This window comes from Nuphar pumila, chromosome 5 (genome assembly GCF_984573655.1).
Source record: "Nuphar pumila chromosome 5, dmNupPumi1.hap1.1, whole genome shotgun sequence".
Taxonomy (NCBI): domain Eukaryota; kingdom Viridiplantae; phylum Streptophyta; class Magnoliopsida; order Nymphaeales; family Nymphaeaceae; genus Nuphar; species Nuphar pumila.
The window spans coordinates 10,373,548-10,388,749 of record NC_143253.1 but is presented as its reverse complement, the minus strand read 5'-3'; the positions used below and the strand labels follow the sequence as shown (position 1 = coordinate 10,388,749).

The 15,202-nt window shown below is 39.8% G+C and overlaps 1 protein-coding gene across 2 annotated transcripts in view; it reads left to right on the top strand.

Annotated features, from left to right (window-relative positions):
• LOC149836742 (protein transport protein SEC24 A-like) overlaps window positions 1–15,202 on the top strand; it is a 29,944-nt gene that overhangs the window by 13,708 nt on the left and 1,034 nt on the right. For both annotated transcript variants that reach the window (XM_090005554.1, XM_090005555.1), the window contains exons 11-12: window positions 14,226–14,548; window positions 14,659–14,853. In XM_090005554.1, the coding sequence (XP_089861680.1) occupies window positions 14,226–14,548; window positions 14,659–14,853 (518 nt within the window). The remainder of the gene's footprint in view (window positions 1–14,225; window positions 14,549–14,658; window positions 14,854–15,202) is intronic.

The following is a 15,202-nucleotide window of genomic DNA, read 5'->3' as shown; positions in this document are numbered from 1 at the left end:
ATCTTTTTGCTAATACAGGAGAAACATGTCAAACAAATTGTCCTTCCTTCGGCTTGAGTAGAGAGTTGAATGATTCGCAGATGCATGTTGAATTATCTCCAGTTGAGCCACCCCCAGTAGAACGTTTCTCTGGACAGATATACACTAGACGAGACAAAAATACAGAGCCGAGGAATGTGGAAAGCATCGCCAATGATTCGGCTCAAAGGCCATCACACATTAATCATCCTATTCAACGATGAGTGAGTTATGAGACCTTCTCTCTTGATTTTCAGTTGTTTATGTCTTAGCTCACAAAACAGGATGAACCCACTTGTCTTAATCAAGCTCTTCAATCCCGTCATTGGACGGAAGCTATGAATGAAGAAATGAAAGCTCTTCATGAATGCCAGACTTGGGAAATAGTCCCTCGGCCAGAAGGAAAGAATGTAGTTGGCTCAAAATGGGTTTATAAAATAAAGTATAAGCCTGAAGGAAGTATTGACAGATATAAGGCACGACTTGTTGCTCGAGGATTCACACAACAATATGGTGAAGACTACGATGAAACTTTTAGTCCGGTAGTCAAAATGGGTACTATTTGTATCATCATATCCCTAGCAGTCGATCAAGGTTGGAGCCTTAGCCAGATGGATGTTAAAAATGCATTTTTGCATGGAACTTTAAAGGAAGAAGTGTATATGGAGCAACCACCTGGTTATGCCAAGAAGGATCCTACTGCCTCGGTGTGCAAACTAAGGAAGTCTCTGTATGGGTTGAAACAGGCATCCCGTTCCTGGTTTGAAAGTTTCTCTATGCAGATTCAGAGTTATGGTTTTAGAAGATGCTCTCTGGATCACTCACTCTTTATTTACCAAAAGGCGGACATTGTTATACTTCTTCTTATATATGTTGATGACATTGTGATCACTGGGAGCTCAGATGGTCATGTGCAAGACGTGAAACAGTTTCTAATGAAAACTTTCAAGATGAAAGATTTAGGGGAGTTGCGGTACTTTCTTGGTGTGAAAGTTGACAGACAACAAGACACATTGACACTCATGCAACAAAAATACACTCTTGACCTTCTGGAAAGAGCCGGGATGACGAATTGCAAACCAGTCAGACTCCTAGTGTATTACATCAAAGGCTAAGCTCTGAAGATGGTCATCTTTGTGTCAACCCTACGACGTATAGAAGTCTCGTGGGGATGTTACAGTACTTGACCTTTACCAGACCTGATATAGTTTATGCTGTCAATCAGGTATCCTAGTTTATGCATGCTCCAACGGAGGGTCATATGGAAGCTGTGAAGCGCATTCTACGCTATTTAAAAGGAACTATAGGAGACATACTTGTTTATCGCAAGAACGATAATCTGCATAGAGGACATGAACTCATCACTTATACAGACGCAGATTGGGCAGGGGATCCAGATGAGAGACGATCTGTCTCTGGATATTGTGTATATATTGGGCACAATTTAGTGTCCTGGAGCAGCAGAAAACAAAAGGCAGTGGCACGATCGAGTATAGAGGCTGAATACAAATCGATGATTGCAGGCACGACAGAAGCCACATGGATTAGACACTTATTGAGTGATCTTGGGGAGACAATTATTCGATCATTTCTTTTATGTGACAATCAAAGCGCAATAAACATTGCATGTAATCCTATCCAGCATAGCAGAACGAAGCACATTGAGATTGATCAACATTTTATACGGCAGAAAGTCGAGACGAAGGAGATAGAACTACGTCATATTCGAACAGAAGATCAAGTGGCAGACCTGTTTACCAAGAGATTAACAGGACGTCAATTTTGGCTATTGAAGAGCAAGTTGTACATGCTCCAAAATCACGTACAAGTTGAGGGAGGGTGTTAAAATACAGTTTGCGTATGGATCTGGATCCAGATCCACACGCATGTTAAATGAAACACATGCTCATATAACCTCATTAATGGCATTCTTGTAATATCATTATATATGTTTTACTTTATAATGTTTAGGGTTTTGGAGGTCGTGCAATTGAGTGCCGCCCAAGCCATTGTGCATTCTCTCTCTCTCTCTCTCCTTGTTTCCTGTGGAAGCTGAACCAGATACATACGAAAGCAAATCTGATAAAACTTGGCACACATGCACAATAAGAACACTTTAGAACACTTGTGCACAAAAGCACAACTCACAAAATCTCACAAATGCACAACGACATAAAAAATATTGGAATCACTTTATTGAGCACTTGGGCTTTGACTCAAAGCCATGAGAATACAAGAGGGGGAGTCCCTTATTTATAAGAAAGCAAAAGAGCCACACAGGGGACTCCCAAGAGAGTCGTTGGGAGCCCCCAACGGTCACATATAACGACTCTTTGGGGAGCCTCCCTATGTGGCACGAAATACAAAAAAGAAAAAAGAAAAAAGAAAAAAAGAAAAAAATAAAATAAAAAGAAAGGTTACAAGCATATTCCAAAATGGAATATGCATAAAATAGAAATTTACAGAAATACCCTTTTTGGGTGGATGAGAAAAAATATATATTCATATATATATATAGATATATATACATATATACATAGTACATATGTGTATGTATCTCTCTCTCTCTCTATATATATATATATATGAGATTACAAATATCGATACATAATTTAACACCCCCTCAAACTTAGGGCATGATGACCAAAAGTTTGCCAAGGAGAAAGTTGAAAAAATCTGCCAACTGATATTCTGAAGTAACATAAGGTAGATTAATGAGTTCTTTCAAGTAGGCTTCACGAACATAGTGACAGTCCATTTTAATGTGCTTAGTCCGCTCGTGGAAAGTATGATTTTTGGCAATGTAAATTGCACCGTTGTTATCACAACACAACTTAGTAGACCCTTCAATAGTGATCCACATGTCTTTAAGCAACTGATGAATCCATACAATTTTCATGGTAGTAGTTGTCATGACACAATATTCAGCTTTAGTTGAAGATAGAGAGACTTTTTGTTGTTTCTTACATCTCTACGAGATCAGTGAATCACCCAAGAACACACAAAAACCAGTGGTGGAGTGACGGTTATTTGAGTCACCTCCCCCAATCAGAGTCAGTATAAGCAATTAATTTTAACTCAGAAGAGGATGACAGAAAAACTCCCTTATTTAGAGTACCCTTTAGGTATCTTACGACTCGTAAGACGACACTCATGTGAAAAAAAGTAGGTGCATGCTGAAACTGACTTGCCGTATGAATTGCATGTGAGATATCTGGTCTGGTAATACTCAGGTACATCAACGATCCTACAAGTTGTCTGTAGGGGGTAGGATCGAAGAGAGGAACACCATCATCAATTTTCATTTTAGCTCCTACTATAGCAGGAGTTTCACAAACCTTATCATCAATAATACCTGACCTGTCAATAATCTTAGATGCAAGCTTAGTTTGAGACAAAAAATACCCTCTATGAGAGTATGCTACTTCAATACCCAAAAAATAAGTTATAAATCCCAAGTCAGACATTTCAAACCTATCATTTAAAATTGATTTTATGCTTTTAACCCCTTTAGAATCGTTTCCGGTTATAAGCATGTCATCCACATATAGAAGTAAAATAACAATCCCTGCATTGGATTTTCTAACAAACAAAACAGTATCAGTAAAACAGGATGAAAAACTATTTTTTATCATTACAGAATTAAATCTATCATACCAAGCCTTGGTGACTTATTTCAGATCATAAAGTGCTTTACGAAGGCGAAACATCTTTCTTTTAGCAGACTCCATTACAGGATGAGCATCCATATATACTTCTTCATTTAGATCTCCGTTTAGAAATGCATTCTTAACATCTATTTGATAGATGTTTCATTTGTTGATTAAGACAACAATTATAAGACATCGGACAATGACCATTCGAGCTACCGGGGCAAAGGTCTCTTCATAATCAATCCCATGTTCTTGACTATATCCTTTTGCCACCAAACGGGCCTTGTATCTCTCGAGGGTCGCATCACACTTAGTTTTAACCTTAAATACCCATCTACACCCTATTGCTTTCTTACCTTTAGGAAGGTCTTGAAATACCCATGTCTTGGCTCTTCTCAGAGCTTCGAGTTCATTATCCATTGCGGCTACCCATTCAGGATATTTTCGTGCTTCCTCGAAGTTTCTAGGTTCTATGTAAGAATGAATGGCGCTTAAACAAGCTCTATGTTTAGGTGAAAATTACTCATATGAGATGAACCTAGAAGGGGTTTTTCTATGTCTTTCAGTCCTACGAAGTTTTTCCTCACTTTGAGGAGCAGTCCTATCATCATATCTTTCAAGGGCACTTTTGAAAGTATTTCTATCTCTATGAGTATAGGTTATGGGATCTCTATGCAGTTCCTCGTTGACATGTTGATGAAATGAAGATGACTGGTTTCATTATCACTTGAGTCATTCTAATTTGACTCATCATCACTAGTTTCATCACCTTCAGTTAAAAGATCAAATAGAAAAGAATAGTCTACATTCTCGTCATTAGATTCAAGTTTTTCAAAACCATTGAGATTTTCCAAAAAACTTACATTTCTGGAAAATATAGTTTATCATTTTTAATATCATAACACCGAAAACTCTTTTGAGTTTCGGAATAACCAAGAAAGGCACAAGGAATGGCCTTCGGGGAGAGTTTATCATTTTTGTTAGTAAGGACAAAACATTTATATACAAAACCCCGTAACCTGCTATAATCAAGTTCTTTTTCATACAATCGTTCAAATGGGGAAACCTTGTTCAAAATTTTTGATGGGAGTCTATTTATGAGATAAACCGATGTAGCCTAGAGTTTTTTCGGAATATTCTGAGAGATGAGCAAGGTTCTAGTTGTTTCAATGATATGCTTATGTTTTCGTTCAGCCAACCCATTTTGTTGTGGGGTTTTTAGCAAGATTTTTGATGGAGAATACCATAACTTTCAAGATAACTTTTGAATTCATTTGAAAGATATTCACCACCGGAGTCGGTTTTAAGAATTTTTAAACTTTCATTGAATTGATTTAAAATCATCATATGAAATGTTTTAAAAATTGAAAAAATTTCATGTTTATGTTTAAGAAAACATATCCAACAAAATCTAGTGAAATCGTCTACAAAAGTAACATAGTATGCGAAACCTCCTTTAGATATCACATGAGCCGGACCCCATACATCGGAGAAAACAATTTTAAAAGATTTTGTTGTAAACATGGATCTTTGAGTAAACGATAAACTTTTCATTTTCCCAAGAATACATTCATTACATACAAAATTCTCATTACAAAGATGCTTAATAAAAGGTAAATAGGAGATTTTAACAATGTTGGGATGCCCCAGTCTTTTATGCCATACATGAATATCTTTGTTTTGAGTAACATTACAAAACTGGTTCTTGGGGATTTGGAGAAAATCAACATAGTAGAGGTCTCCTCTTCTTGAGCCTTCCCCAATCAACTTCTCGGACTGACGATCTTGTATCCAACATTTATTAGAAGAGAATTTTATATCGCAACAATAGTTCGAGAGTTGAGAGACCGAAAATAGGTTTAAGTTAAGTTTTGGTATAAGATGAATTTTTGGAATAAAAAAGTCTTGTTTTTCAAAATTGCCCATTTCTTTAATTTTAAGAGGTGTTCCATCCGCCGTTGAGACAAAAGATGGAAGAAATTTTTTAGAAAAATCGGAAAGAGAACAAGCACTTGGAGTCATGTGAAAAGATGCACCGGAATCAAGGAGCCAAGATGTCTTACTAAGAGATGAGGACGATGTCATAGCAGCTTCGGAAATGCCTCCCTTGAGAAGAGGTTGTAGAGCATCCACAATTTGTTGAAGGGAAAGATGCCCATTTGATGAAGATGATCCTTCCTCTGGTTGGGATGCCATAGCCGCAACAAGGATTTTCTTCCATTTGGGGCAAATGGGTTTGATATGCCCAGGTTCTTTACAAAAATGACAAGTTAATTTGCTATAGTCTCTTTTGCCATATCGATCATTTCCTCCTTGTCTTTGATTTTTGAAATGAGGAGGTTTGTAAGCCTTCATATTGTTCTCGGGTCTTGACATGACATTAACCCCTTCACAATCATCTTGAGAAGAAGATGTAGCAAGGATGCTAGGATTATTCTTACTAATCCCCATACGGGTTTCCTCACCACTAAGCTTAGTGATTACATCCTCAATAGAAGGAGATGGGAAGACAGATAGAAGAGAGGACCGAATTTGTTCAAATTCGGGTCTAAGTCCATTTAGCAAATTGAAGAATCGATCTTCCTCTAGATGTTTGTGTCTTAACTCAATTGCTTCTCCGCTCTATTTTGGTTTGAGCATAGCAAGCTCATCCAAAATGGACGATAGTTCGGCAAAATATTCCCGAATAGACAAATCGTTTTGTTCAAGGGTCAAAGCCTTCTTTTGGAGGTAATACTTGTGTGATAAGTCCCTTTAAGTATACATTTTTTTAAGGTACAACCAAGTTTCGGAGGCCTTTTTGAACTTAATGATGTTGGCGTTGATCTTGGTTTCTACGAACGAAAAAATCTAAGACAAGATCTTGAAGTTCTTCATTTCTCACTTATCATGCCTTTTTAAATAATCTTCTATAGCTTTTTGTCTATCTTCTCCCTCAAGAATCTTAATATCCCCTTTTTTAATGATTGTAAGTTTGGGTTCGGGTTCCGGTATTGAACCTTGAACGTACCCCCAAAGGCCCTTTCCTTTGATATGAGCTTCCATATTGTCGGCCCAATCATGATAGTTTGAACCACTAAGTTTAAAACCAAGGGAGAAGTGGGAGTCTTTTTCACCCATTAGAGAGGGTAGAAGATAAAAAATAACACGAACCTCAAAAGATTTTCAAGTCTTGATAAAAGAGGCTTCTAAAATATTGCCCGAAGAAGATGATCTACTTCAAACTCCAATAGCTTGAAGGCACGTTTTTCGAGGCACTTCAAGAATGAAGAGATGCACGATTCCCCTTCTTCAACGAGGCTCTGATATCATGTAAAAATATCTCCAACAAGATACTAAGATCAAGACCTTAATATTCTTGATAATAAACTTGACACACATGCACAATAAGAACACTTTAGAACACTTGTGCACAAAAGTACAACTCACAAAATCTCACAAATGCACAACGGCATAAAAAATATTGGAATCACTTTATTGAGCACTTGGGCTTTGACTCAAAGCCATGAGAATACAAGAGGGGGAATCCCCTATTTATAAGAAAGCAAAGGAGCCACACAGGAGGCTCCCAAGAGAGTCGTTGGGAGCCCCCAACGGTCACATATGTGACCGTTGGAGGCTCCCCAACGACTCTTTGGGGAGCCTCCCTATGTGGCACGAAATACAAAAAACAAAAAAGAAAAAAGAAAAAAAAAGGAAAAAATAAAATAAAAAGAAAGGTTACAAGCATATTCCAAAAACAGGAATTTACAAAAATACCCTTTTCGGGTGGATACAACAGCAACAACAACTACGCCTTCATCCCAAAACAATTGGGGTCAGCGAAATGAACCAACAAAGAAAATCATTCTGGGTCTTCCACATGAATCCTTCTCCTCCAATCATTTCTATCCAATGCCATGTCCTCGGTGAGGTTCAAAGCATTCATATCCTTTCCTATCATCTCCATCCAAGTCTTCCTAGGCCTACCCCAACCTCTTTTAACTAATATATTTTCCCATTTCTCCATCCTTCTAACTGGAGCACCATTAGGCCTTCACCGAATATGTCCAAATCACCGTAAACGATTCTCTCTCATCTTATTTTCAATGGGTGCAACACCTATATTTTCTTATCCTACCTTTTCAGGTGGATATATATATATATATATATATATATATATATATATATATATATATATGAGATTACAAATATCGATACATAATTTAACAGAAAGTTGATCTGAGCTTTTCCATGCCTGCAAACATGGTCTAATCTCCCCAAAAGCAGCTGGTAGCATGATGTGAATGCAGGCTTAAAGAATAGTGGAAACTGGAAACAAGCTGACACAATTTTCTGGAGTTGAGAGGGATTCACCAGAAAAGGTGATGAAAATTGAGTAGCTACCTGAAATTCCTGTGGAACAGAATATAATAGCATATGATGCAGAGAAGTTAAATGGCCGGGAATAAGACTGTTCCTGACTGATTTTCCAAGCAGTGAGCAAGTAATCCTGTTTCTTTAGTTTTCAGAATTGAGTTGACTATAGATGCTGTATGTTGAAAATGGTTACTGCACTGAAGTGAATACCATGATGTGTTCACAGAGTTTTTCTGGATGTATCAATGTGGAATCATGGGGAAAAGCTTGTAGGATTTGTATAACGAGTGATGTGGCCAGGAGGTTTAGACAGGGTGTTTCTGTTGCATGATGTTTCAACTTGCATGTGGGGGATAAGTAATCCATCTGGTTGGCATGAAATAGATTGCCAGTGGAACTGGATAATGAACATAGCATCGGCGCGAGTCTTTGTGAAAGAGAGAGAGAGTGGTGGGTTTCAATTTTTAAACCTGCTAACTGGTGGACTGGGCCATGGCATATAAAGGGCGACCTGGGAACTGGAGATACGACCGTGTTTTGGTTTTTATCAAGATGAGGTGGTGTGTAAGCAGAAACCAAATGATCCAACTGGAGTTTAAAATACCTATAAACATCCAACAATATTATTAAGATCCAAACCCATGATTACTTAAAACTACACCCATTTATCATATATATCCATAGTACCTCTTTTTTGGTTACTTAATGATTACTTAATGAGTGATCCATAGTGCCTTTTTTTGGGTTTTTATCATAATAATATATTTTTAGTATAAGAGGACATTTCCATCAAGGTAAGAGGTGGATTACTATTGCAAAAAGTAATTATTGACATTGTTAATGGTGATCTATGTCACATGGGTGCGGGTGCGGGGGTGCGGCACTTTCAAAAAACTTGGGTGCGGGGGTGCGGCAAAAATATAAAAAAATTATATATATATATATATATATAGGATTTAAAAAAAACCCAGGATTAAAAAAAAAACGGGTCGGACCTGGGTCGGGTCTGGACCCGACCCAGACCAAATTGGATATCCCACCCTGTGCTTTTATAAAGCAACAAAGGGGTTTGGGTTTTCTCATTCGAGAAAACCCTCCCCACCTTCGCCGCATGCCGTGGTCTCTCCTCTCGTCCGACCTCCAGCCGACGGCTCGCCAGAGCACCGACCGATAGCCTCCTCCCCGCCCCCTGTGCTCGTCCCTCTCCCTCTCTGTTACCCTCTCCTCACCCTCGGTTTCCCTCCCTCTCGAGCTCCCTCAGTCACCGAAACCCCGACGAGCCCCACCGCTCGTTTCTCCCTCTCTCTCACAACGTTTTTTCGACAGTCGACCCCCCTCCCGCGGGCACCCTGTTCGCCGGTGGCTTCAGCGCCCTCCACGGCCTTCTCAGGTAAACCCCCCTTCCCCTGAGTCTTCTTCTCTCTTCTCCTTCTCCCTCGACCCTCCTGTTCTCAGGTCGGTGGACCAGAGCCACCATCGTGGTGGCTCTGGGTCTGTCAGGAAGGGTGGTGTTGAGCACCTCCCCTCCCTCGACCCTCCTTGTTCTTTTTTTGGTTCAAAAAATGTACACAAATGACCTTAGGTGCGTTGACCTCACCGGGTGCCGCACCTGCGTCGACGCGGGTGCGACACCCAGTTAGCTGAGTCCCTGTGACTTAGATGGTGATTGTTTTCTTCTTCAGCTTTAAGCTTAAATTTGTTTATTGTAGTTTGGCAGACTTTATTTGTGTTTCTACAATGAGCACTAGCAGTATACCTAATGACTGGATCACAAACAGCAAGATAAAGTGAGTTGTTGCACTTTGGTACAAGAGACATAATTGAACCCTCTACCACAAGGTTTGGTGTGAGTTTCAACCTCAGCCATGCAGAGTGCAAGCAGGGCATAGGGGAATTGGTTACATGGTAGAAGGCAAAAAGGATTTCAGGTATGTGGTGGTACAACTTATCCGATTCTATCAGAAGAACATTTAACCCACACATCAAAGTGGGTTTGGTAGAAATTGATAAAGTATTTGGAGGGCTTGCATGTCTTCAAATAATTCACATGACTTTGATTCAAGCACAGACCAATTTCAGTGCTTCTGGTGGAGAAATTCCTATGCAAGTTGAGCCTGGTGGAATTCAGTATGGTGCAAGGACATAAATGACCCTGGGTGCGTTAACTGCACCCAGGGTCAGGTTGACCACATCGGGTGCGGGTGCGACGCGGGTGAGGCATCTAGTTGCCGAGTCCCTGTGACATAGGTGCTAGGATTTTTATCCATTTCAAACAAGAATCAATAAGCATAAAAATGGATTTGTGCAGACTGCAGAGCAAGCAAGGATCTTGAGTTATAGACTTCGGCAAACAAGTTAAGATGTTTGGGTTAGGCATAAGGCAATGAGGTCCAAATCATGAAATTGGGTCAGGTTGGGTGCTATATCACAGGGATTTGGCCAGACAGGTACCGCACCCGTGTCGACGCGATGCGGGTGCGGCACCCGGTGCGGTCAACCCGACCCTGGCTGCGGTCAACGCACCCAGGGTCATTTTGATACATTTTTTTGACTTTTTTTTAAAATTTTGCCCTATGAAATGGTACAAGGGTGATTCTTTGGACAAATCAGAGGTGCCGGAAAAATGCAAAGGGTGTTTTGGAAGGGGTGTTGTTTTAGAGTTGATACCTGGGGATTTGAAGGCAATAGGAAAAGGTTGCAGAGTCCTTGTTGCAGTAGCTCCTGCTGCAACTGCACCACCGGGGACATCGTATAAATCGCTCGACCTGCCCTCACTGTTATAAAAGGTGGGGCTGTTGTCACAACGGGAGAAGGGAGGCATCCTAAAGGGGAACACATCGGTGCGAGACAGCTTTTGAGGCGCCGGACTAATACCTTCCCTCCCTTCACCACCAACTCCTCTCTCCCCGTCCTCAAAACCACCTCCATCAACACCAACACGAACACCACCACCCACCTTCATTAAAACCACCAAAAAAAGAAGAAAAATACTACTTTTTTCTTAAGGAAAATACACAAAAAAAACCTTGCTTTTTCTTTTTATCAAAAGTCAGCAAACCAGACCACAAACGGAAAACAGCTCCCCTCTGAAGCCACCAACCTAAAGGGAATCATTCACGGCCAAGGCTGCTGCTGTTGCTGCGCCTGCAAAGCTCCCTGCTGTGCCTACACTACTACTGCCCCGGTCTTTGATGCGCAACCAATCTCCCCCTTTCATCCTTCGCTGCTTCCCATGCTTCCAACATTCGGCCTTTGGGACAAATTAGTAAAGCTAACGCTGCTGCCCCTTATTACTTCAAATCACATCACACTAACCCTTCCCTTTACATGTCTCGAGTGTTGCACCCAACCAGGGTTGGGGACTCTAACCAAAGTTCCTTCACGTGATGCACTAACTGATTGCCCCCAACTAGTCTCACCTCCACTTCCAGAAGGAAAAAGCGCAAAACACAAAATCTCCAAATATCTTATTATATGTCATAAAGAAATCTAAAAATGTAAAGGTAGAAAAGATGGTTGGAGGCGATACGGTCACGGAAACAGAGGTCAAAACTAATAAGATATTGACTGGTGATTTTAAAGCCCGAGTAATTACATCCTGGCCAAGGAGATACAATGATATTCTACTTAAATTAAACTAATGGGTCTTGGTTTGATCTTCTTTATAACCATTACAATAAAAAAAATGACGTGAGCACTTGATGTGGTGAAATGAGGTTTGTGGGTTAGAGGGGAAAGGGCGGGCAGCTAAGGTCAAGGCCGTGCCCGGCCTAATTATTTTGCTAGAAAGTGACGTGAGCGTAGCTGGTGGTGGTATTGATTAGGCCTTGCCCGGAACAGAACGGCCTTGCCCAGGATCCGCATCGGGGGAACCCGGACCCCTTATATATATATATATATATATATATATATATATATATATATATTATTTTTTGCCGCACCCGCACCCGCACCCGCACCCATGTGACTTAGGTTGGGAGGCATGGAGACTAGGATGTATAACACCAAATCTAACCATGCTTTAGGTCCTTGTTGGAAAATTAAGGCATATCTACATTAGGTCTGTCGTGAACCATTCCAACTAAATGAATCCCAGAATGGGCAGATTTAGTCTCAATAAGGATGTACTAGATTCAGAAGGAGACGGGTCATTGCATGTGGGTTTAGGATGAATGCAGGAAATAGGGGTGGGAGCAAAGCAAGTAATGCAAGAATTAGCGAATGGTAGGTGATCCAGAAAACTCATGAGATACCTGACCCTTATGCTAAGCTGTCTGGAGCCAAGCAAAATGAATTTTCAAGAGAAGAATTCATGAAGCCAACCATGTAAGTCAAACTTGCTTTCTATATCTTAAGCCATATAATATTCATGATTTTGGTTCATAAATATGAAGATCTACAAGTGACACAAGTTAGATGCTGCCTAGCTCTAGAAAGAGTGCCCTTTCTGTCATTGCATACATGATTGTCAGAGGGACTATCCTATAATTTCCAATATGATGTAAAAGCAGCCATAGAACTGAACATTTTTTATCACACTCATTTTGACTATGAAGGAAATTAAGTCCATCTTGTTATCTTTTAGGGCCACATTTAGAGCACCATCATCATCAAGCCTTATTGGCATTCTACCATTCTCATGTGGAGGAAAAACTCCTTTCATATTTGAAAACTGGCAGGTAGTAGATTAGGGTGGTAGGATTTAACTTAATCATTGAAAAATGGTTTACTTTGGTGGAGGCTTGCTGGGCAGTAAAAACTGTAAAAGAACCGAGTGCATTGAAGCAAAAAGCTAATCAGATATTTGGGTGGTTTGGCAGAATATTGGGAAGATGAAGAGCTTGGATTCTGGAACATATGATGTAAGAGTATTGTCGAGTGTCAACTAAGTTATAATTTAATCAAGGCCAAGAACATGGATTTCAGGTCAAGTAAATGGATATTTTTCTTAGCAACACAAAGATCGTGAGCTATATGTGATTACTGATACTACAGGGTGGATCTTGAGATTTGCCTAAAATGTTTGAAGCCTACAGAATTACCAAAGAAAAAAGGAAAAAAATATTATAGTTCCACAAGTACTATTTCATCAAGATAGATAGGTTCCAGCTCCATTTTTATATGGTGGTGTATGTCTGATCAAATCTGATTGTAACTTGTAACTAGCTGGCTGGATTCAAGCAACTGGTTTCAAACTAAAAGATCCATTTGCTATGTGAAGACATCATTTGTTTTCTGAGTAGGGAGAGCTGCTTGTAAAATTTTTGATGACAAGGAACCCTTGCCGAAGCTAGGAAAACCCCGGGTGGGGCCCCACGACGACCCTGCCTTATGTAGCCCACCTCTGAAAGCTATGGAGATACCCGCGAGCCAGTGGGGTTTTCAGCTTTTCGTGAAAAAGAAAGTGTCGAATTATATTTATATTTTTATATGGGTCAACTAGGTCTAACCCTATTCTGGGCTGACACATTTGGATCCAACGCAAGTTGAATCCAACATCGATGATCCACTTAGGCCTTGAAGATGTAAGACATGGATTCACATTGGGAATGTCTCATATTTCTGTGCTAATGAGCCAATCTGGGCCGGTTAGTTCTTCAATCACCTTGTATAAATGCAGATCATTTCATGTGAAAAATGTCCCTAAAACCATATTTGTTGAAATCGAAGGGGACTTGACCGTCTATCTTTTGGTTATTTGTGATCAAAAGAGAAGCTCAATTTGAGGAAAATGCATGGGACGGAGGGTTCTTTGGTGGTTCAAATCTAGACAGAGAACAAGAAAGAGGCATCGTCGATCAAATACAGACATGATACTTGCTAGAGGAGCATTCAATATATTTATTATTATTGGAAGAATAGAATGAATACAAAGGACATGGAGTGAAATTGAGATGCTGAACTTTTTTATTTCTATTATTTTCATTCTTTTTACACTGAAATGGATATTTAGTGCTTTTCTTTGACACTGTCATGTGGGTCCTAGTTTGTGATTTCTTTTTGATGTTTCACATTTTCTCATAAGAGATTATTGGTTACATGGTCTGTTAAGTCTCTTGCTGTTGGATTAACATATTATGTATTAAAATATGTTCCATAAGAGTGGATATGCAAAACAGCTTTTATTATTCTGTTTTTTATCGTTTTTTATTTCATCACTTTTCTGACATCTACTGTGATGCCAAAAAACTGCAGCAATTGAGAAAACCTTGTCCAGTAAGCTGGAAGAAGCGCGCCAAGCTGTGCAACTAAGGATAGTTAAAAGCCTAAAAGAATACCGGAACCTGTATGCTGTTCAACATCGGTTAACTGGCAGATTGATATATCCAGAATCGTTGAGATTTTTGCCCTTGTATGCACTGGCTTTGTGTAAATCCATAGCTCTTCGTGGTGGGTATGCTGATGCCCAACTAGATGAGCGCTGTGCAGCTGGTTACAACTTGATGGTTGTGCCTGTTAATAGGCTACTGAAGCTTCTCTATCCTAACTTGTACCGGATCGATGAATATCTTTTGAAGGTTAATGGTTCTTTTGATGCATCATCAATTTCTCTTCGATATTGAAGTTTTGTCATTAAAGATTTTTTCATATGGTTGGTTTTAATTCTGAATTATTTTGCCATGTGTAGGGGCCTGCTACTATTGACAATTATGCCAAAGTTCTGAAACGGGTGCCTTTAACAGCGGAATCCTTGGATCCCAGAGGCCTATTTCTTTATGATGATGGGTTTCGCTTCATTATTTGGTTTGGCAAAGTGCTGTCATCTGATATAGCAGCCAATGTAATAGGAGCAGATTTGACAGGTTTTGTTGACTTGTCTGAGGTATGTGGCTTTTTTGACAGTTTGATTTACGGGCTTTTGTTGCAATTTTATTGTTCTCGACTGCCAGGCAAACTTATGCATTGTCATGGTTGACCCTATTGTTCTTTTAATCATCAAAGCTGATTCCTTCTGGGGTTGAATGAGATAGCTGCATGGTCATACTATCAAAACAGAGGGGTCTCGGGTTGGAATTCCCACAGGGGTTTATTCCCCAGCTCATCCTTAAAAATGAAAAAGTTGGTTCCTTCTTGACATCATAGTCACAAATCTCATTATCAGGATTTTCTCCAGAAAGGATAAACTCGTGATAGAAAATTTGTTTTTTGGGAAAATCTCAGATAAATATTGG